This window comes from Taudactylus pleione, unplaced genomic scaffold (genome assembly GCF_031769625.1).
Source record: "Taudactylus pleione unplaced genomic scaffold, aTauple2 ptg001576l, whole genome shotgun sequence".
Lineage (NCBI taxonomy): Eukaryota > Metazoa > Chordata > Amphibia > Anura > Myobatrachidae > Taudactylus > Taudactylus pleione.
In genome coordinates, this window is record NW_028285973.1 from 475,951 (window position 1) to 499,440 (window position 23,490).

At 48.8% G+C, this 23,490-nt stretch overlaps 1 protein-coding gene across 1 annotated transcript in view; it reads right to left on the reverse strand.

Annotated features, from left to right (window-relative positions):
* Window positions 1–23,490, reverse strand: part of WFDC1 (WAP four-disulfide core domain 1) — an 86,770-nt gene that overhangs the window by 34,642 nt on the left and 28,638 nt on the right. Inside the window, exon 2 of the mRNA XM_088464102.1 lies at window positions 6,165–6,360. Coding sequence (XP_088320228.1) covers window positions 6,165–6,360 — 196 coding nt within the window. The remainder of the gene's footprint in view (window positions 1–6,164; window positions 6,361–23,490) is intronic.

The following is a 23,490-nucleotide window of genomic DNA, read 5'->3' on the forward strand; positions in this document are numbered from 1 at the left end:
GGGAATGGAACTGGGCAAATTCCACCATGTCGAATGTCGACACCATGGACCCCAGAACTCTCATAGCCAAATGGACCGACAGGCGGCAACGGCTCAGGCAACTGCGTATCCGCAGCTGTAGGGAGGCGACCTTCTCCGGAGTCAGGAAGATCCTTTGCTGACGCGAATCCAGCAGGGCTCCCAAATGAACCATCCGCTGTGATGGAATCAGGGAGGACTTTTTCCAATTTATCAACCACCCGTGTGCTTGCAGGCAAGCGATCGTCAGGTGGAGATGTTGAAGCAGTACCTCCGGGGAGCTCGCCAGCAACAGGAGGTCGTCCAGATACGGCAGCAGCCGTACATTCTGGTTCCGAAGATGTGCGGCCATGACCGCCATAATCTTCGTGAACACCCTCGGTGCCGTGGAGAGACCAAAGGGTAGCGCCCGGAACGGATAGTGGTGTTGAAGGATAGCGAACCTCAGATACCGCTGGTGTGAAGATGCTATCGGAACATGGAGGTAGGCGTCCTGGATGTCCAGGGACACCATGTAATCCCCCGGTTCCATCGCCAGAATGATGGAACGTAACGTTTCCATCCTGAACTTGGGAACTCTGAGGAATTTGTTCAGAGACTTCAAGTTGAGGATAGGGCGATGAGAACCATTGGGTTTCTGCACCAGAAACAGAGACGAATAATACCCCGTCCCTCGTTGTGATAGAGGAACGGGAACAATGACCCCTGCTTTCAGCAAGGACTCTATAGCCTCCTGAACCTGTAACGCCTTGGTCTTGTCCTGAGAAGGACTTGTGCAGAAAAACTGGTGGGGTGGTCTGTGCCGAAAAGACAGGGCGTACCCCTGGGAGACCACTTCTCGAACCCAGGCATCCGTGGTGGTATTGTGCCAGCACTGGGCAAATAGAAGAAGTCGGCCTCCCACTCTGAGGTCCCCCAGAGGGAGGCCCGTCCCATCAGGCCGCAGGTTTATCTTCCTGCTTGGAAGAAGGGCGCTGAGCACTCCAGGCTTGCTTCTTGGGTTTAGAGGCCGTCTTACTCGTAGAAGGACTGACCTTTCGCCTTACCCTGAACCCGAAAGGAACGAAAAGCCGAACTCCGAACCTTAGCAGGCAGTGCCGCCGAAGGGAGGAAGGCCGACTTGGATTTAGCCAGGGTGTCCACTATTTTGTCCAAGTCCGGACCAAATAGTAATTCCCCATTGAAAGGTAAGGCCTCCAGACCTTTCTTTGAATCAGAGTCCGCTCTCCAGGACCGCAACCATAAGGATCGGCGGGCAGACACCGCTGCAGCCGATACCCGCGAGGTCAGCAGACTAGCATCTAAAGAAGCTTCTCCAATGTAAGAAGCAGCGTCCCTCATTTGTCCCAACAATGCCCGCTGGACATCCGGAGCGTCGTCCGGGAAGGTATCTTCCAATGCATTGGCCCACCCCTCAATGGCCTTGGCCACCCAGGAGATGGCCATGGACGGTCGGGCCACCGCCCCGGAGAGGGAGTAAATAGACTTTAAGCAAGTCTCAACTTTCCTGTCCGTGGGATCCTTCAGCGAGGATATCGACGGTAATGGTAAGGTGGCGCCCCGAGTTAAACGGGTGACATGGGAATCCACCGCCGGTGGAGTTTCCCATTTTTTACAATGTGCCTCAGGGAAGGGGTAATTAGAAGCCAACCGCTTCTGAGGAAGGAATCTCTTACTGGGCGCCTGCCAAGCTACCGCCATATGATCCGTCAACTGATCCGACAGGGGAAACACCGCAGAAGCCACCTTAGTTTTTTTGAAACTAGGAAACTTCGACTTAGGAACCGGTGCCTCATCCTCTATAAGAAGAATAGCTCGCACCACCCTAACTAGTGCTCGCACATTAATGGATGACTTGGTATCCATTTCCTGGACCGAGGCGTCCGAGTCAGTGTCATCAGGGACCTCCCCATCATCTGAGGAACCCTCTGAGTCCGATACCTGAGCAGCCCGTGTCATGAGTGGGCGTTTTGAAATCCTAGAAGGCATGTCAGTCTGCAACATTGACTGAAAAGCCGAGGAAGCGGCCGCCAAATTTTGCACGGAGTTGGAGAGCACATCCACCCATGGTGGAGGAGTCGCCATAGGGGCCTGAAAAGGTACCACAGGCTGCTGCGGCACAGGGGAAGCCTGTATATACATAGGCAACCTCGCATAGGGACCTACTGATTGAGACCCAGGAGGACTCCACAATAACTGCGGGACACCCGGGGAATGGGGGATGGTCGGCTGGGGCAACGCCCTAGTAGGAGAGCAGTCGGGACCGACAGACGGTCCGCAATAGACACCAGCACTTGAGAAAACATCGCCCACGGTGGTTCCTGCGCCAGAGAAGGTCTGGATGGGCCAGGAGCCACCTGGCATCGACTACACAGGCCATCCTGTGACAAATCCTCCCTATCTACTCCTGCAGAACAGCGTCCGCAGGAGGCCAACACCGGAGCCACTGAGCGCTCAACCTCCTCGTCTGACATGACAGAATATATTATATAGTCAAAAAATATATCTGGCAACAGGGCAGAAGAAAAAGCACTCACCGGTGTGCTAAACAACAGCCCACAATACGGCACTGTGTAGCACACAACTGTATGTGACGGACCTCACAAATACGTGATCTATATAAGTGAGGTCAGTAGAAACGCCCCTCCCCCACACACCTGTAGGGCTTGTAGGAGAAGTAAAGGGACAGGTATAAGCTGACAGTAAGCGGAAAATAAGCACAGACAGGCAGCACTAGCAAAAGTCACATACCATGCAGGAAGATATACTCACTGCACCTTTACACTACAATCAACCTAACCAGATTCAGTGTCTGGGAGGGCTATAGTGCTGTGTACGCTGTCCTTAATCAGGGGAGAGGTACACAGGGGGACCGGTCCGCGTGCTCCCTGAAGATCTGCGCTGCCACCGTGAGAAAATGGCCGCTGGAGACCTCAGAGGAGGAGTGGCCGAGGAATCTGCAGCTCAGCGACGCCAGACTCCGTGTTGAAAGGCGCGCTGAGCTGAGGGGAGGAGCCGCTGACAGGGAAGGCTTCCTCCCCTGGCTAGCATATTAACCCCAGGGCTTGCCGGCATCCCGCTTGCCATATATCCCTGGTGGTCTAGTGGTCCCACGGGTTATTCCTCCTCAGAGGGAGAGCCCGCCGCCACCGCTAGCGGTCCCCGGTCTGTCCCCTAGGACCGGGGGCAAAGGACTGCATTTGCAGGCAAAACCCGCGAGCCGCCGCTAATCGGCGACTCGCGGTTACCTTGTCCCCGGCGACTCCGGCAGCAGTCCAGGGAGGGACCCAGAGTCCGGCTAGTACGGACTCTGGCCTCCCGCCGCGATCCCCAGTGCAGTACTGGCGTCGCGGCGCCAGCGGGGAAGGAGAGCGGCAGCGTGGGCGTCTGCATAGACAGCCCGTCGCTGCAACACTAGAGCCTCTGTTAAAAATCTAACAGGCTCTTTTTTTTTTTTTAAATAAAAATAGAAAGCTTTTGGGGGCTGCTCCTGCAGCCCCCCTGCGTAGGTGACCCGACTCCGGCCGGGCACCAACTCAAACTGAGGTGCTGTGGCCGGGGGCGGGGTATAGAGGAGGACGGACCCAAGTGCATCCTGGGAGCAGCTAAAGCTTTAACTGCGTGGTGCCCATGGATCCAGATCCAGCTATACCCCAAGGTCAACCCTGTGGACCCCCTATGGACCCTGAAGTAGAAACATCCATTATAATGTACAGCACATGGATATTATAACACTGGGGTGTACTCGTACCTGGCGGGGGCTGAACGGACTCTAGGCAGGCGTAACTACATCCATTATAATGTACAGCACATGGATATTATAACACTGGGGTGTACTCGTACCTGGCGGGGGCTGAACGGACTCTAGGCAGGCGTAAATACATCCATTATAATGTACAGCACATGGATAGTATAACACTGGGGTGTACTCGTACCTGGCGGGGGCTGAACGGACTCTAGGCAGGCTTAACTACATCCATTATAATGTACAGCACGTGGATATTATAACACTGGGGTGTACTCGTACCTGGCGGGGGGCTGAACGGACTCTAGGCAGGCGTAACTACATCCATTATAATGTACAGCACATGGATATTATAACACTGGGGTGTACACGTACCTGGCGGGGGCTGAACGGACTCTAGGCAGGCGTAAATACATCCATTATAATGTACAGCACATGGATACTATAACACTGGGGTGTACTCGTACCTGGCGGGGGCTGAACGGACTCTAGGCAGGCGTAAATACATCCATTATAATGTACAGCACATGGATATTATAACACTGGGGTGTACTCGTACCTGGCAGGGGCTGAACGGACTCTAGGCAGGCGTAAATACATCCATTATAATGTACAGCACATGGATATTATAACACTGGGGTGTACTCGTACCTGGCGGGGGCTGAACGGACTCTAGGCAGGCGTAAATACATCCATTATAATGTACAGCACATGGATATTATAACACTGGGGTGTACTCGTACCTGGCAGGGGCTGAACGGACTCTAGGCAGGCGTAAATACATCCATTATAATGTACAGCACATGGATATTATAACACTGGGGTGTACTCGTACCTGGCAGGGGCTGAACGGACTCTAGGCAGGCGTAAATACATCCATTATAATGTACAGCACATGGATATTATAACACTGGGGTGTACTCATACCTGGCGGGGGCTGAACGGACTCTAGGCAGGCGTAAATACATCCATTATATAATGTACAGCACATGGATATTATAACACTGGGGTGTACTCATACCTGGCGGGGGCTGAACGGACTCTAGGCAGGCGTAAATACATCCATTATAATGTACAGCACATGGATATTATAACACTGGGGTGTACTCGTACCTGGCAGGGGCTGAACGGACTCTAGGCAGGCGTAAATACATCCATTATAATGTACAGCAAATGGATATTATAACACTGGGGTGTACTCGTACCTGGCGGGGGCTGAACGGACTCTAGGCAGGCGTAAATACATCCATTATAATGTACAGCACATGGATATTATAACACTGGGGTGTACTCGTACCTGGCGGGGGCTGAACGGACTCTAGGCAGGCGTAAATACATCCATTATAATGTACAGCACATGGATATTATAACACTGGGGTGTACACATACCTGGCGGGGGCTGAACGGACTCTAGACAGGCGTAAATACATCCATTATAATGCACAGCACATGGATATTATAACACTGGGGTGTACTCGTACCTGGCGGGGGCTGAACGGACTCTAGGCAGGCGTAAATACATCCATTATAATGTACAGCACATGGATATTATAACACTGGGGTGTACTCGTACCTGGCGGGGGCTGAACGGACTCTAGGCAGGCGTAAATACATCCATTATAATGTACAGCACATGGATATTATAACACTGGGGTGTACACATACCTGGCGGGGGCTGAACGGACTCTAGGCAGGCGTAAATACATCCATTATAATGTACAGCACATGGATATTATAACACTGGGGTGTACGCGTACCTGGCGGGGGCTGAACGGACTCTAGGCAGGCGTAAATACATCCATTATAATGTACAGCACATGGATATTATAACACTGGGGTGTACTCGTACCTGGCGGGGGCTGAACGGACTCTAGGCAGGCGTAAATACATCCATTATAATGTACAGCACATGGATATTATAACACTGGGGTGTACACATACCTGGCGGGGGCTGAACGGACTCTAGACAGGCGTAAATACATCCATTATAATGTACAGCACATGGATATTATAACACTGGGGTGTACTCGTACCTGGCGGGGGCTGAACGGACTCTAGACAGGCGTAAATACATCCATTATAATGTACAGCACATGGATAGTATAACACTGGGGTGTACACATACCTGGCGGGGGCTGAACGGACTCTAGACAGGCGTAAATACATCCATTATAATGTACAGCACATGGATATTATAACACTGGGGTGTACTCGTACCTGGCGGGGGCTGAACGGACTCTAGGCAGGCGTAAATACATCCATTATAATGTACAGCACATGGATAGTATAACACTGGGGTGTACACATACCTGGCGGGGGCTGAACGGACTCTAGACAGGCGTAAATACATCCATTATAATGTACAGCACATGGATATTATAACACTGGGGTGTACTCTTACCTGGCGGGGGCTGAACGGACTCTAGACAGGCGTAAATACATCCATTGAAGCAGCAGCGTTTGTGCCTCTGACACTCCGAGTCGGATCTGCAGCTCGGCAGGTCGCAGGCGCGCTCTGGCAGTGTTTGTGGCGGAGGGGGGCACCGGTCGTTCTTTTGGTAGTTGGTATTGTGGGGGTGCAGCGGGTACTCATAGTCCTGGGGGAAGAAAAACACCACAACATGAGATGGTTACCTTCTTGCCAACTATGAAATATGCCCCAAAAACCAGCAGCGCCACAACCTATTCTCAGTGATCATATCTCCATGACGTCTGCCGAGTGTAGACCATTACCAAGCAGTGGTTGTTACCGTCACACTCAGTTTAGTTTTGGTATATCTGTTTTACCATGTAATATATGCTCTAACGGTCGGGTCTGGTGGACAGGAGCATACTTGTGCCTCTGTAATCATCAGCTCTCCTGCTCACCGTTAGACCCATCGGGGGTAGAGCGGGGAACCATTAGCCCCATACGGTTGAGTAGATATATCATGACGGAATGTGGAACCGTTAGACCCATCTGGGTGGAGTGTGGAACCGTTAGACCCATCTGGGTGGGTGAATACATCATGGTGGAGTGTGGAGCGTTTGGACCCATCTGGGTGGGTGAATACATCATGGTGGAGTGTGGAGCGTTTGGACCCATCTGGGTGGGTGAATACATCATGGTGGAGTGTGGAGCGTTTGGACCCATCTGGGTGGGTGAATACATCATGGTGGAGTGTGGAGCGTTTGGACCCATCTGGGTGGGTGAATACATCATGGTGGAGTGTGGAGCGTTTGGACCCATCTGGGTGGGTGAATACATCATGGTGGAGTGTGGAGCGTTTGGACCCATCTGGGTGGGTGAATACATCATGGTGGAGTGTGGAGCGTTTGGACCCATCTGGGTGGGTGAATACATCATGGTGGAGTGTGGAGCGTTTGGACCCATCTGGGTGGGTGAATACATCATGGTGGAGTGTGGAGCGTTTGGACCCATCTGGGTGGAGTGCGAAATGTTTTTTTTTTATAATTGTAATATCAAACTTTAGCTTATTATGCCTCTGTACGATCAAACCTTGTGCCTCTAATATCCAGACACCTAGAACCATTCCCAAAATATCATTCCAACATAGCTACAAGCACAGCCCTAACACTGCTGTATTGTTACTAATACATAACCATAAGATTATCAGGGATAGGGAGAATATGAGGGGAGTCACAATGACAATAACAATGGCAGTCTGCTTGAGATATAGGTGCTATCATTCATCTCCTGATGTCCATGTCCGGCAAATACAATGTGGGATTAGAATGTTACAGATACAAATGTGACCTGTAATTAAACTGAGCCACCTACAAACCATCATTAAAACGTTGTACATTTGGTGTAAAGTATGTCCTCTGTGTTGTACCTCATTCATTACATGAGATAATATGAATAACAATAATTCCGCTGCGCAGATTGACACTTCAGCTGCTAAACTCTCTGCCCAGAACATGCCGCAGTACTGTCTGGTTCCTGCAGACGGCACTCTACAACAAATTATATACTAATGGTGCCTACAGACAAAATATATACTAATGGTGCCTACAGACAAATTATATACTAATGGTGCCTACAGACAAATTATATACTAATGGTGCCTACAAATTATATACTAATGGTGCCTACAGACAAATTATATACTAATGGTGCCTACAAATTATATACTAATGGTGCCTACAGACAAATTATATACTAATGGTGCCTACAGACAAATTATATACTAATGGTGCCTACAGACAAAATATATACTAATGGTGCCTACAGACAAATTATATACTAATGGTGCCTACAGACAAATTATATACTAATGGTGCCTACAAATTATATACTAATGGTGCCTACAGACAAATTATATACTAATGGTGCCTACAGACAAATTATATACTAATGGTGCCTACAGACAAATTATATACTAATGGTGCCTACAAACAAATTATATACTAATGGTGCCTACAGACAAATTATATACTAATGGTGCCTACAGACAAATTATATACTAATGGTGCCTACAGACGGTACGTTTAAAATGGACGATATGAGCGACAAGTATATCGATCATATCGTTATCGTTCATTTTTCGGTGCCCAATAATCTGCGATATCGTCCATCGACCATGATATTGACCATGTTACTATAGGGACCCTCGCTATAGTCTTGGTGTTGTGCTGGATGATCTATAATCGATCATCCAGGACACCAGGACGATCAGACAGCGATATAGTTACCTTTACCTTTATGTGACCTCCGGTACCTGAGGAACGCTCCTATCAGCTTGTACCTTTAGGTGACCTCCGGCACCTGAGGAACGCTCCTATCAGCTTGTACCTTTATGTAACCTCCGGCGCCTGAGGAACGCTCCTATCAGCTTGTGCCTTTATGTAACCTCCGGCGCCTGAGGAACGCTCCTATCAGCTTGTGCCTTTATGTAACCTCCGGCGCCTGAGGAACGCTCCTATCAGCTTGTACCTTTATGTAACCTCCGGCGCCTGAGGAACGCTCCTATCAGCTTGTGCCTTTATGTAACCTCCGGCACCTGAGGAACGCTGCTATCAGCTTGTACCTTTATGTAACCTCCGGCCCCTGAGGAACGCTCCTATCAGCATGTGCCTTTATGTAACCTCCGGCGCCTGAGGAACGCTCCTATCAGCTTGTGCCTTTATGTAACCTCCGGCGCCTGAGGAACGCTCCTATCAGCTTGTGCCTTTAGGTGAGCTCCGGCGCTTGAGGAATGCTCCTATCAGCTTGTGCCTTTATGTAACCTCCGGCGCCTGAGGAACGCTCCTATCAGCTTGTGCCTTTATGTAACCTCCGGCGCCTGAGGAACGCTCCTATCAGCTTGTGCCTTTATGTAACCTCCGGCGCCTGAGGAACGCTCCTATCAGCTTGTGCCTTTATGTATCCTCCGGCGCCTGAGGAACGCTCCTATCAGCTTGTGCCTTTATGTAACCTCCGGCACCTGAGGAACGCTCCTATCAGCTTGTGCCTTTATGTAACCTCCGGCGCCTGAGGAACGCTCCTATCAGCTTGTGCCTTTCTGTAACCTCCGGCACCTGAGGAACGCTCCTATCACTTTAGGTGAGCTCCGGCGCCTGAGGAACGCTCCTATCAGCTTGTACCTTTATGTAACCTCCGGCGCCTGAGGAACGCTCCTATCAGCTTGTACCTTTATGTAACCTCCGGCACCTGAGGAACGCTCCTATCAGCTTGTGCCTTTCTGTAACCTCCGGCGCCTGAGGAACGCTCCTATCAGCTTGTACCTTTATGTATCCTCCGGCGCCTGAGGAACGCTCCTATCAGCTTGTGCCTTTATGTAACCTCCGGCACCTGAGGAACGCTCCTATCAGCTTGTGCCTTTATGTAACCTCCGGCGCCTGAGGAACGCTCCTATCAGCTTGTGCCTTTCTGTAACCTCCGGCACCTGAGGAACGCTCCTATCACTTTAGGTGAGCTCCGGCGCCTGAGGAACGCTCCTATCAGCTTGTACCTTTATGTAACCTCCGGCGCCTGAGGAACGCTCCTATCAGCTTGTACCTTTATGTAACCTCCGGCACCTGAGGAACGCTCCTATCAGCTTGTGCCTTTCTGTAACCTCCGGCGCCTGAGGAACGCTCCTATCAGCTTGTACCTTTATGTAACCTCCGGCGCCTGAGGAACGCTCCTATCAGCTTGTGCCTTTATGTAACCTCCGGCACCTGAGGAACGCTCCTATCAGCTTGTACCTTTATGTAACCTCCGGCGCCTGAGGAACGCTCCTATCAGCTTGTGCCTTTATGTAACCTCCGGCGCCTGAGGAACGCTCCTATCAGCTTGTGCCTTTATGTGTCCTCCGGCACCTGAGGAACGCTCCTATCAGCTTGTACAGTATCTTTAGGTGAGCTCCGGCGCCTGAGGAACGCTCCTATCTGCATGTACCTTTAGGTGAGCTTCGGTACCTGAGGAACGCTTCTATCAGCTTGTATCTTTAGGTGACCTCCGGCATCTGGCACCCATCTGCTGGGGGAGACTGGTATCTGACCTGCAACCATTACACTTCACCCTGAGGACAACACATCTGCAGCCGATGAGAGTCCATCATCACATGGGGGTTACATATTATACTTCCCTTATACCCGACAGCTGCGTGGCAATTTCAGCTCTTAAAACAAGGGACAGTGTAAACATGAACACACATATACATTATATATATACACATACATACATACATACATACATACATATTAGGGGTGAGCGGGTTCGGATTTCTGAAATCCGAACCCCCCCGAGCCCCCCCGATCCGAGTCCGATCCGAATCAGGCTCGACTTTTCCCGCCTGACTCGGATCTGAAATCGAGGCAAAACGTCATCATCCCGCCTTCCGAGTCTCGCGGGTTTTGGATCCTATATAAGGTACCCACGTCGGCGCCATTTTCTCACTCGGCTGTGGACAGTGAAGAGGGAGGGTGGGAGTTAGGGCTGTGTAGTGTAGTGTAGTGTAGTGCTGCTGTTGTCCACTACTTCAAAGTCCATAGGGGCTGGCTGTGTTGTGCTGTGCTGCTGTTGTTAATAGGGGCTGTGTCCACTACTTCAAAGTCCATAGGGGCTGGCTGGACTGTGTTGTGCAGTCAGTTCTCCATAGGGGCTGTGTCCACTCCAAAGTCCTGTGCAGTGTCCCAGTCCTAAAGGAGTGCTGCAGTGTTGTCCAGGGGGTGCTCTGTCCATCAGGGGTGCTCCCCCCAAGTGCTAAAAAAATAATATATTTTCTGTGTTTGTGAATTGTGTGCGCAGTAGCCGCACGTGCATCAACAAAGTAGTGCCAAGCGTGCGCCTGTGTCATAAGTAAAGGGCCGGCTGGCTTGACCGTTAAGGGTGCTGTAACCCCCGAAAGTACACTCCAGTCCAAACCAAAAAAAAAATTATTTTCTGTGTTTGTGAATTGTGTGCGCAGTAGCCGCACGTGCATCAACAAAGTAGTGCCAAGCGTGCGCCTGTGTCATAAGTAAAGGGCCGGCTGGCTTGACCGTTAAGGGTGCTGTAACCCCCGAAAGTACACTCCAGTCCAAACCAAAAAAAAAATTATTTTCTGTGTTTGTGAATTGTGTGCGCAGTAGCCGCACGTGCATCAACAAAGTAGTGCCAAGCGTGCGCCTGTGTCATAAGTAAAGGGCAGGCTGGCTTGACCGTTAAGGGTGCTGTAACCCCCGAAAGTACACTCCAGTCCAAACCAAAAAAAAAATTATTTTCTGTGTTTGTGAATTGTGTGCGCAGTAGCCGCACGTGCATCAACAAAGTAGTGCCAAGCGTGCGCCTGTGTCATAAGTAAAGGGCCGGCTGGCTTGACCGTTAAGGGTGCTGTAACCCCCGAAAGTACACTCCAGTCCAAACCAAAAAAAAATTATTTTCTGTGTTTGTGAATTGTGTGCGCAGTAGCCGCACGTGCATCAACAAAGTAGTGCCAAGCGTGCGCCTGTGTCATAAGTAAAGGGCCGGCTGGCTTGACCGTTAAATGGTGCTGTAACCCCCGAAAGTACACTCCAGTCCAAACCAAAAAAAAATTATTTTCTGTGTTTGTGAATTGTGTGCGCAGTAGCCGCACGTGCATCAACAAAGTAGTGCCAAGCGTGCGCCTGTGTCATAAGTAAAGGGCCGGCTGGCTTGACCGTTAAGGGTGCTGTAACCCCCGAAAGTACACTCCAGTCCAAACCAAAAAAAAAATTATTTTCTGTGTTTGTGAATTGTGTGCGCAGTAGCCGCACGTGCATCATCAAAGTAGTGCCAAGCGTGCGCCTGTGTCATAAGTAAAGGGCCGGCTGGCTTGACCGTTAAGGGTGCTGTAACCCCCGAAAGTACACTCCAGTCCAAACCAAAAAAAAAATTATTTTCTGTGTTTGTGAATTGTGTGCGCAGTAGCCGCACGTGCATCAACAAAGTAGTGCCAAGCGTGCGCCTGTGTCATAAGTAAAGGGCCGGCTGGCTTGACCGTTAAGGGTGCTGTAACCCCCGAAAGTACACTCCAGTCCAAACCAAAAAAAAAATTATTTTCTGTGTTTGTGAATTGTGTGCGCAGTAGCCGCACGTGCATCAACAAAGTAGTGCCAAGTGTGCGCCTGTGTCATAAGTAAAGGGCCAGCTGGCTTGACCGTTAAGGGTGCTGTAACCCCCGAAAGTACACTCCAGTCCAAACCAAAAAAATATATATTTTCTGTGTTTGTGACTTGTGTGCACTGTGGCTGCACGTGCATCAACAAAGGAGCAGCGCCAAGCGTGCGCCTGTGTCCCATAAGTAAAGAGCCGGCTGGCTCATTTCTTAAAGGGTGGTGTAACCCACAAAGTGCACTACTCTCCAGCAAAAATAAAATAATATTTTCTGTGTTTGTGTGCGCTTTAGCCGCACGTATATATATCAATATAACATAAATGGAGGACCAAACTTTCTCTGATAAAAATAAAATAGGGAAAGATCAAGAACCTCTTCCTCCTAGTGCTGTTGCTGCTGCTGGGAGTTGTTCATCATCCCAGAGAGGAAGTAGGAACATCACTACTTTTACTAAACAATTGACCCTCCAACAGTCCCTAGCGATGAGGATGAAGTACGACAGCAGTCATCCTGAAGCAAAACGTATAACTGAGGCCTTGACTGCTATGTTGGTGTTAGACGTGCGTCCGGTATCCGACATTAGTGCAGTGGGATTTAGACAATTGATGGAGTTAGTGTGTCCTCGGTTCCAAATCCCCTCTAGATTCCACCTGCATCCTCAAAGCAGCAGCGACAAGCGTGCGTCTGTCTGTTAAAGGGTGGTGACACCCTCAAAGTGTGCTACACAAACAATTAAAATATTGTTCTTTTTTTTTCGGTCTTTGTGAAATGTGTGGGCTGTAGCCGCACCTGCATCCTTAAAGCAGCAGCGACAAGCGTGCGTCTGTCTGTTAAAGGGTGGTGTAACTCTCAAAGTGTTCCAAAAAATAAAAAACTATTTTTTTAATGTGTTTGTGACTTGTGTGCGATCTAGCCACACTTGCATCCTCAAAGCAGCAGCGACAAGCGTGCGTCTGTCTGTTAAAGGGTGGTGACACCCTCAAAGTGTGCTACACAAACAATTAAAATATTGTTCTTTTTTTTTTGGTCTTTGTGAAATGTGTGGGCTGTAGCCGCACCTGCATCCTTAAAGCAGCAGCGACAAGCGTGCGTCTGTCTGTTAAAGGGTGGTGACACCCTCAAAGTGTTCTACACAAACAATTAAAATATTGTTCTTTTTTTTTCGGTCTTTGTGAAATGTGTGGGCTGTAGCCGCACCTGCATCCTTAAAGCAGCAGCGACAAGCGTGCGTCTGTCTGTTAAAGGGTGGTGTAACTCTCAAAGTGTTCCAAAAAATAAAAAACTATTTTTTTAATGTGTTTGTGACTTGTGTGCGATGTAGCCACACTTGCATCCTCAAAGCAGCAGCGACAAGCGTGCGTCTGTCTGTTAAAGGGTGGTGACACCCTCAAAGTGTGCTACAGAAACAATTAAAATATTGTTCTTTTTTTTTCTGTCTATGTGAATTGTGTGCGATGTAGCCGCACCTGCATCCTTAAAGCAGCAGCGACAAGCGTGCGTCTGTCTGTTAAAGGGTGATGACACCTCAAAGTGTTCTACACAAACAATTAAAATATTGTTCTTTTTTTTTTCGGTCTTTGTGAAATGTGTGGGCTGTAGCCGCACCTGCATCCTTAAAGCAGCAGCGACAAGCGTGCGTCTGTCTGTTAAAGGGTGGTGACACCTCAAAGTGTTCTACACAAACAATTAAAATATTCTTCTTCTTTTTTCTGTCTTTGTGAATTGTGTGGGCTGTAGCCGCACTTGCATCCTCAAAGCAGCAGCGACAAGCGTGCGTCTGTCTGTTAAAGGGTGGTGTAACCCTCAAAGTGTGCTCCACAAACAATAAAAATATTCTTTTTTTTTTTCTGTCTTTGTGAATTGTGTGGGCTGTAGCCGCACTTGAATCCTCAAAGCAGCAGCGACAAGCGTGCGTCTGTCTGTTAAAGGATTACATTGGTGACAGCATCCAAGTAGGCATGTCAGACAGTCCGTACCTGTACTGGCAGGAAAAAGAAGCAATTTGGAGGTCCCTGTACAAACTGGCTCTATTTTACCTGAGTTGCCCCCCCTCCAGTGTGTACTCCGAAAGAGTGTTTAGTGCAGCCGGGAACCTTGTCAGCGAAAGGCGTAGGAGGTTGCTTCCACAAAATGTGGAGAAGATGATGTTCATAAAATGAATTATCAACTCTTCCAGGGAGACCAGCCTCCAGAACGTACAGAGGGACCTGTGGTTCCAGCAGGGACGAATTAATACTCTGTGAGGATGAGGATGTACACACTGAAGAGGGTGAGGAATCGGTGGATGAGGAGGATGAGGATGACATCTTGCCTCCGTAGAGCCAGTTTGTGCAGGGACACATTAATTGCCAGCTTGTTTTGTGGGGGCCCAAACGAACCAATCATTTCAGCCACAGTTGTGTGGCAGACCCTGGCGCTGAAATGATTGATTTGTTAAAGTGTGCATGTCCTGTTTATACAACATAAGGGTGGGTGGGAGGGCCCAAGGACAATTCCATCTTGCACTTCTTTTTTTTCTTTGCATTATGTACAGTTTGGGGCCTAGTTTTTCTAACTGCCATCCTGTCTGCCACTGCAGTGTCACTCCTAGATGGGTCACGTGTTTGTGCCGCCCACTCGTGTCGCTTAGCATAGTCATCCAGCTACCTCGGTGCAACCTTTTGGACATGAAAACACTATTGTGAGGTGTGAGGTGTTCAGAATAGACTGGAAATGAGTGGAAATTAAGGTTATTGAGGTTAATAATAGCATAGGAGCAGAGAAACCAACAAATTCTGTGATTTTAGCTGTTTTTATGCTTTTTTTAAAAAAAATACAGATCCAAAACACAAAACCCAGAACCCAAAACACGGAAGGGTGGTTTTGGCAAAACCAATCCAGATCCAAAACACGAAGAAAGATCCAGATCCAAAACCAAAACACAAAACACGAAAAGTGGCCGGTGCACACCCCTAATACATATACATATACACCCACACCCTGAAGGGCCAAAGTCATGGGATAATCGCCTAGTATCATGTAGGACCCTCTCTAGCCCGGCGAAGTGGTATCGATTCCACAAGTGGAGAGATGCTGACCCATGCCGTCTGGAGAGCTTCCCACAGCTCCCTGATATTTGTAGGCGCAGGATCTTGGGTGAGAATGGACCTCTCCACAACATCCCCTAAATGCTTGATTGGGTTCATGTCGGGTGAACGTGGTGGACACATCATTCGTCAGAACTCTCCAGTTTACTCCCTGAACCATTTCTGGACTACCTGGGACCGATGACATGACGCATTATCCTTCTGGAATATCCCATCGTTGTGGGGGTACATAAAGTCCATGAAGGGCTGTAAATGGTCATCCAGCAATGTAAAGTGCCAGTTACTGATCAATGATGCATTCAGGCGGAGCATTGGCCCCAACCCCTGCAATGTGAACGCACCTCACACCAATATGGAACCACCACCAGCCTGCACGGTGCTTTGTTGACAACTGGTGCCAATGGCCTCATGTGGTCTGCGCCACACACAAACACTACCATTAGTCCGCAATAACTGGAACATTGACTCATCGGACCACGCCACATAATGCCAGTCCTCCAGGGTCCAATTAGCGACGTCACAACCCCAGGTGAAGCACTGTGTCCGGTGTTGTAGTGATAACAGAGGCGCTCTGGTGGGTCTTCTGCTCCCATATCCCATGGAAGCTACAGAACGCTGCACTGACCTGCTGGATATGGGTCTGGTACCTCCTGCATTCGATGTGATCTGAGCCAGTGTCACTTGTCTGTTACCATGGACAATTTTGGGCAGGCGTTGCTGGTCACAGTCATTAAGCACCTGTGGTCGGCCACTGCGCTGTCCATGGTGTGTGGCACTGCGTTCCATGAGGTATTCCCGGTACACTCGTGACACTGTAGATAGAGGGATGTTGAATGTCCCATACGTCGGGCACCCACTATCACGCTCCCCATTCGAACTCCGATAATTCACGATGCCTTGCAATGAGCAGCCTAGCCGGTGTTCACACTGACTGACGAGATGTCAGATTACAACTGATGCAGGTCTGGGCATTTCCAATCACAATATGGTGATTCCACCTGCCTTTACATACTGCTATCCCATGACTTAGCACTTCATTGTATTAAACATATACATATAGTTTTGCAAATTTTTTAGCTTTATCACAGGACGCCAAGCACTGGGCTCCGCATTGCACACAGGAGGCCAAGCGCTGGGCTCCGCATTGCACACAGGACGCCAAGCGCTGGGCTCCGCATTGCACACAGGACGCCAAGCGCTGGGCTCCGCATTGCACACAGGACGCCAAGCACCAATAAAGAAATAACCAGTTTGGAGTTTAGAGAAAATACATTTTATCACCTATGTAAATCGCTGTTACAATGAGCAGACAGTTATGTAAATTATGGAATTGCATAATCTAAACTTCAATAAACAGTAACATCTGGGGCCCTCGGGCCAAACCTCGGAATTTCCGCCTGAAACTTGGTTCTTTTCCTCACTCAGGACTCTGGGATTAGGGACATTAACACAACACAAACACAAGCGCTGCAGATTTATCACCCGACGTCCTCATCGCTGATCTGTACATGGGGACGGTGACGCCCACATCCCCTTACTCACATCTGTAATACATTGCAAGTCTGCAAAACCATCGGTAACATCGAGTACCATCGGAACCTCACGCACAATTACACCAGGTCTCACCGTACTCAGAAATTGCTAACCTCATCGTACGCAGTGAGAGCTCTGGCCGCGTATGGCCAATTGATACACGCCCCTGTAACGGCGTCAAAATGCACTGACACGCCTGCGTTTCACCGACCACCCCTAAACGGACACTTCCTGTCAATCACTCTGCGATGGGTCTGCGTGGACACTGCGATCTTACTGTGATCGTAGTGGAGCCTTCGCACACTGCGATTCATGCTCGGTACGCAACAATCGGCCGTCCATGTGCGTAATCGCAGTTGCGATCCATAATGAATCAAGCCCATAGAGTGAATAATATAAATGGAGGCGAGGAACGGAAGGATTTTGGGAGCAAATGGAGAGGTTTATCCATGCAGAGGGCTAAACACCAGGCCCTAAACAGGGGAAATCTGAGGAACGTAAAGAGGCGCAAGGGAATTTGGGGTCAAAAAAAGAAGAGGCGTATTATAGGAACAAGGTTCTATTGAGGCGTATTATAGGAACAAGGGGCCTGATTCAGAGCCACTCGTAAGCGGCCGCTCGTTTGCTCTGAGCGATGTTTGCCCAACTGCGCATGCGTACGGATCGTTATATGCATGCGCGAACCAATCAGTGCGGTCGAAATTCATGTTCTCGCAAAATAGCGAATGCCTGATAATTTGAGTGACAGAAAGAGGCGTATGTGGGTGGTAACGGGGGGAAGGTGCTTGAAAACGGGGAGTGGAGATCCGAACGCAGGCGTGCTTAAAGGTCAAAACGGGCGTTTTATGGGTGTGCATAATTAATACAGCAGCGTCATTGACCACGTCACTGGGTTATTTTATAGCCAGAACGGCTCGCAAAATTGTGGTAGGAAAGACCAACCCCAAGAATAGCGAGCAGTTCATACCCTGATCGATGTACTCGATTAATCTAATAAATAGCGGACATGATGTAGGATGCAAGCGGCCAGGGGCGTATTTTTAAAAAAAACGACCGCAAGTTTGGTTCGCTCGTTCAGACCTAGAGGCGTGAACAGACCGCAAAGAGCGAACGGTTGATTTGAATAGCCACCCCTATTTTCTGGACGAGAGAGAGCTAATTGCGTCTGGCTCTGAATCAGGCCCAAGGTTCTATTGAGGCGTATTATAAGAACAAGGTTCTATTGCGTGGTTATTCAGGTCCATTCTATATATCAACTAAACCAGGGCAATTTCAGTACACGGCGTGGCTTAAATACACACGCAACGCAACTGCAAAACGTGCGATGTCCAGCAAATAATGGCGATTACAGACATATAATGCTACTAAATGACATTAGCACCTGCGGCGGTGCTGGAAGTGCCGCCATATTCTCTAACGGACACGTCTATACTTGCTGAGTTCTAGGCCGACAGATTCCTTTCTTGGGGAAATGCCAGCAATAGATGGACGGATGAGATGATATTTTTACATACTGTAGTTCTGATTATTTTGAAGGACGTTGGGCGTAGAAGCAGCCACATCCTAAGGAACAGACCCAGCTACAGGCCAGACCCAGTGCAGAGGTGCCAGTCATTTCCAGGCCTGCCGCCATTTCACCACAACAAGCTCAGGCCCTGATTCAGACCCGGATGCTCTGACAGAGCGCTCGCTCCGAATCAGGGCCGTCCTTCTGGATTTTTAGAGCGGCCTCCTGGCCACTCGTATAGCTGTGGGTGACCACCCACAGCTATAGCGAGAGGCCAGGAAGATGGTCGCGATGGTCAAGACCATCGGGCTTGCGACGAGACCCTTGTGGTAGGGTCTCGTTGCCGCAAGCCCTGGAGTGCTTTCGGCTCAAACAGAGCCGAGAGCACTCCCACTGACATCACTTGTGATGTCAGTGGGGCCGGCCCCAGACGGTAGGCGTTCCCATGGGAACGCCTCCGTCTGGGCAGCCACGCCCACCAAAGGGGGCTTGCTGTCACTCAACATCGACGGCACGCCCCCTTTGGTACGAGACCCGGAGCGACGGTTTGCCCGTCGCTATCCAGGTCTTGCTCATGCGCACGACGGAGCCGGCTCCGTCGTGTGCATACTCACTGGGCCAACACCGACCCACTTGCGAGCGCTCAGAGGTCTGAATCAGGCCCTCTGTCTCTGCAGTTTGTTAAATCACAGGGGGGGGGGGGAGGGGGCCCTTAAGCTACAAAGCGAAGTTTTAATAAACAGTTTCTCCTGCCGGTGGGTTCTGCAGTCACCGCCAGCCGCACTGCACTGGTGGTCTCTGAGCACCTAACAAATCTGTCCTGTACAATTGCCATGTCCAGGCCGGCGCTGTCAGATTCTCCTCGTGTAACCAGGGCCATGTCCTCAGCCGAACCCCTGGATTGTAGACAGCTGGAATGAGAAGTAGCCTGGGCTCATGTTCCTGCTTCAGACAGTTACTGCTGGATCATAATCTCTAATAAAACACCGGAAAACTGAGGCTGGAGGCTAAAATAACCCAATTGTAGAGGTTGTCAGCTTGTGTGCAGCGCCCTCTTACCGCTTTGTCTGTGTGGTAACGGCCAGTCTGGCGTCATTACGGTGTCTGTTCCTGACTGCAGAGCATGCTGGTTACATAACAATATAGGTTAGTGATAATAATAACGCTGGGCGGATATGTACAGCGGAGGATCAGAGGCATGTTTGCAGCCTATATAGCAGGGGTTCCAAACTCTGGGCCTGATTCAGACCCGGTCGCAAGCGCTGAGCGCTCGCAACCGGGTCGATGGTGGCCCAGAGCGCATGCGCACGACGGAGCCGGCTCCGTCTTGCGCGAGACCCGGATAGCGAAGGGCAAGCCGTCGCTCCGGGTCTCGTACCAAAGGGGGCGTGCTGTCGATGTTCAGTGACAGCACGCCCTCTTTGGAGGGCGGGCCGGGGGGTTGGCTGCCCAGACAGAGGCGTTCCTATGAGAACGCCTACCGCCTGGGAGAGGCCCCACTTACATCACAAGTGATGTCAGTGGGAGAGCTTTCGGCTCTGTTAGAGCTTAAAGCTCTCTGGGGCTTGTGGCAACGAGACCCTACCACAAGGGTCTCGTCGCAAGCCCGATGGTCGCGATGGTCTTGACCATCGCACCATCTTCCTGGCCGCTCGCTATAGCTGTGGATGGTCACCCACAGCTATGCGAGCGGCCAGGAGGCCGTTCTAAAAAAAAAAAAAAAAGACCGGCCCTGATTCAGAGCGAGCGCTGTGTCAGAGCGTCTGGCTCTGAATCAGGGCCTCTGTCCTCAAGGCACCCTAACAGTCCAGGTTTTAAGGCTATCCATCCTTGTGCATAGATTGAATACTCAAACTGACTGAGGTACTAATTAAGTCACCTGTGCCGATATCCAAAAACCTGGGGCGGGATGTACTAAATGGGAAATGTGGTAAAAACCCAACTTTCAGGGGGTTTACCGCAGCTTCCATATGCACTATTGGGCGGCCACCGGGGCTCCGATGCAGAGGGTAGCGCCAGGTTTTGCTGGCCAGGGGCGTATCTATAAAGGGTGCAGGGTGTGCGGTGCACACGGGCCCCCTGATGCTGGTGCTACCCTATAGAAGCCCATGCGCGGGTATGAGGGATTCCGATCCTCCCCAGCCTGCGCCCACAATCCATCCCCAGGCCTATGGGTCTAGTGAGAATGTGCCAGGGACCACCCAATATGTACAACTGCTTTTACCAGATAGAAAAACAAACAATTGACATGAAAATATAGTGGTTTGTAGAATATTAGATCTACCACTCACAGAAAATAAAATCAATACATTGTAAGTAAATGATACATTTCACCCATGAAGAGAATGCGGAGAGCCCATTACCAGGACAGACAGCGCCCCTGATATAAAAGCTGCTGTTCGATGCCGGTATCCTGGTCCCATCTCAGGAGAAAACACAGTTATTTGCCGTGAATACAGCATTATTCTGTGTAACATTCATCCCGTGTTCTCTCGCTGGACGCCATGGTTTCCGCAGAGATGTCATTGGCATTCTCTGGGAGGTCTCACGCCCTCAGTACCTGAGCACATCAGTATTAGATTTTCTATGTATATCATTTAATATATACAATACTGATTTAATGGCTGTGCTATGTAAATATTTAGTTGCACATTAGATGGTGCTTGAGTTCCTGTGTGATTAGCCTATATGAGATGTCGCTGCGATGCTTTGTATATATTATGTATTACCGCTCCTTCCACGGCTCTGGGACTCGTTACAGCTGTTCCCCTCCATTTGGCAATTCAGCAGCGCATTTAACTCTTTCATGGCCGAGCTGGTCAGTGGCGCTGTGCTGGGAGAAGCAGCAGCAATCGGTCCTGCACTAGGCCATAAAGCATTCGCTACGCAGCACAGGCCAGGACAGTATTTCCTACATTCCCTGAGCCGGCTTTCCTGCCACCTTACATTCCACGTGTGAAGAATGAAAAAAGTCACTCAGGTCTTGTGATCCCACCTACCCGAACCTCCCACCGCCTAACGCCGTGCAACGCGTTTCATGCAACCTCCAGGAGTCTGTATATAGGAGTATAAGAAACTGGTTCGTTCTCTTCCAGGCGTCTAAGTGACAACAGAAAACACTTAGTGGTCACCAAATCAGCCATCCAGACACAGCGCACATGCTGTATATTACACTATATACCAGGGGTATTCAACAGGTGGCACTCTAGCCGCTGTGGAACTACACATTTCAGCATGCCCTCCCACAGGTACGTTAATAGGGCATGCTAAACCTGTGACAGGGCATGCTGGGATGTGTAGTTCCACAATGACAGGAGGGCAGAATGTAGAGTACTCTTGCTCTATAGTATCTATATTATACCTTATACATAGCAGGGAGCCAGGCCCTGCAGCATGAGCCTCCTCATCCATCACTGACCTATTTTCAGATACTCATTTTCTGACATTTTCTATCTGCAATTACATGGCCTGGAATTATTGTCTGGCGTTAGAGGGTTTTCTAAATGGCCGTTACATAATTTATCCCAGGTGTCTGCAGTTAGGAAGAAGTGGGAAAAGGAAAACGAGACTAAACCAAGTCAGGTGGGGGGTGGCTCCCAGCTGTCTGTTATAGAGAGCCTACATAGTGTTATCCCTGTATATACTGTACATAGTGTTATCCCTGTATATACTGTACATAGTTTTATCCCTGTATATACTGTACATAGTGTTATCCCTGTATATACTGTACATAGTATTATCCCTGTATATACTGTACATAGTGTTATCCCTGTATATACTGTACATAGTATTATCCCTGTATATACTGTACATAGTATTATCCCTGTATATACTGTACATAGTGTTATCCCTGTACATACTGTACATAGTATTATCCCTGTATATACTGTACATAGTGTTATCCCTGTATATACTGTACATAGTGTTATCCCTGTATACACTGTACATAGTATTATCCCTGTATATACTGTACATAGTATTATCCCTGTATATACTGTACATAGTGTTATCCCTGTACATACTGTACATAGTATTATCCCTGTATATACTGTACATAGTGTTATCCCTGTATATACTGTACATAGTGTTATCCCTGTATACACTGTACACAGTCATGGCCAAAAGTTCTGAGAATGATACAAGTTTTGGTTTTCACAAAGGTTGCTGCTTCAGTGTTATTAGACCTTTTTGTCAGATGTTACTATGGTATACTGAGGTAACATTACATAAGTGTCAGATGTTACTATGGTATACTGAGGTAACATTACATAAGTGTCAGATGTTACTATGGTATACTGAGGTAACATTACAGCATTACATAAGTGTCAGATGTTACTATGGTATACTGAGGTAACATTACAGCATTACATAAGTGTCAGATGTTACTATGGTATACTGAGGTAACATTACAGCATTACATAAGTGTCAGATGTTACTATGGTATACTGAGGTAACATTACAGTATTACATAAGTGTCAGATGCTACTATGGTATACTGAGGTAACATTACAGCATTACATAAGTGTCAGATGTTACTATGGTATACTGAGGTAACATTACATAAGTGTCAGATGTTACTATGGTATACTGAGGTAACATTACATAAGTGTCAGATGTTACTATGGTATACTGAGGTAACATTACAGCATTACATAAGTGTCAGATGTTACTATGGTATACTGAGGTAACATTACAGCATTACATAAGTGTCAGATGTTACTATGGTATACTGAGGTAACATTACAGCATTACATAAGTGTCAGATGTTACTATGGTATACTGAGGTAACATTACAGTATTACATAAGTGTCAGATGCTACTATGGTATACTGAGGTAACATTACAGCATTACATAAGTGTCAGATGTTACTATGGTATACTGAGGTAACATTACAGTATTACATAAGTGTCAGATGTTACTATGGTATACTGAGGTAACATTACAGCATTTCATAAGTGTCAGATGTTACTATGGTACACTGAGGTAACATTACAGCATTACATAAGTGTCAGATGTTACTATGGTATACTGAGGTAACATTACAGCATTTCATAAGT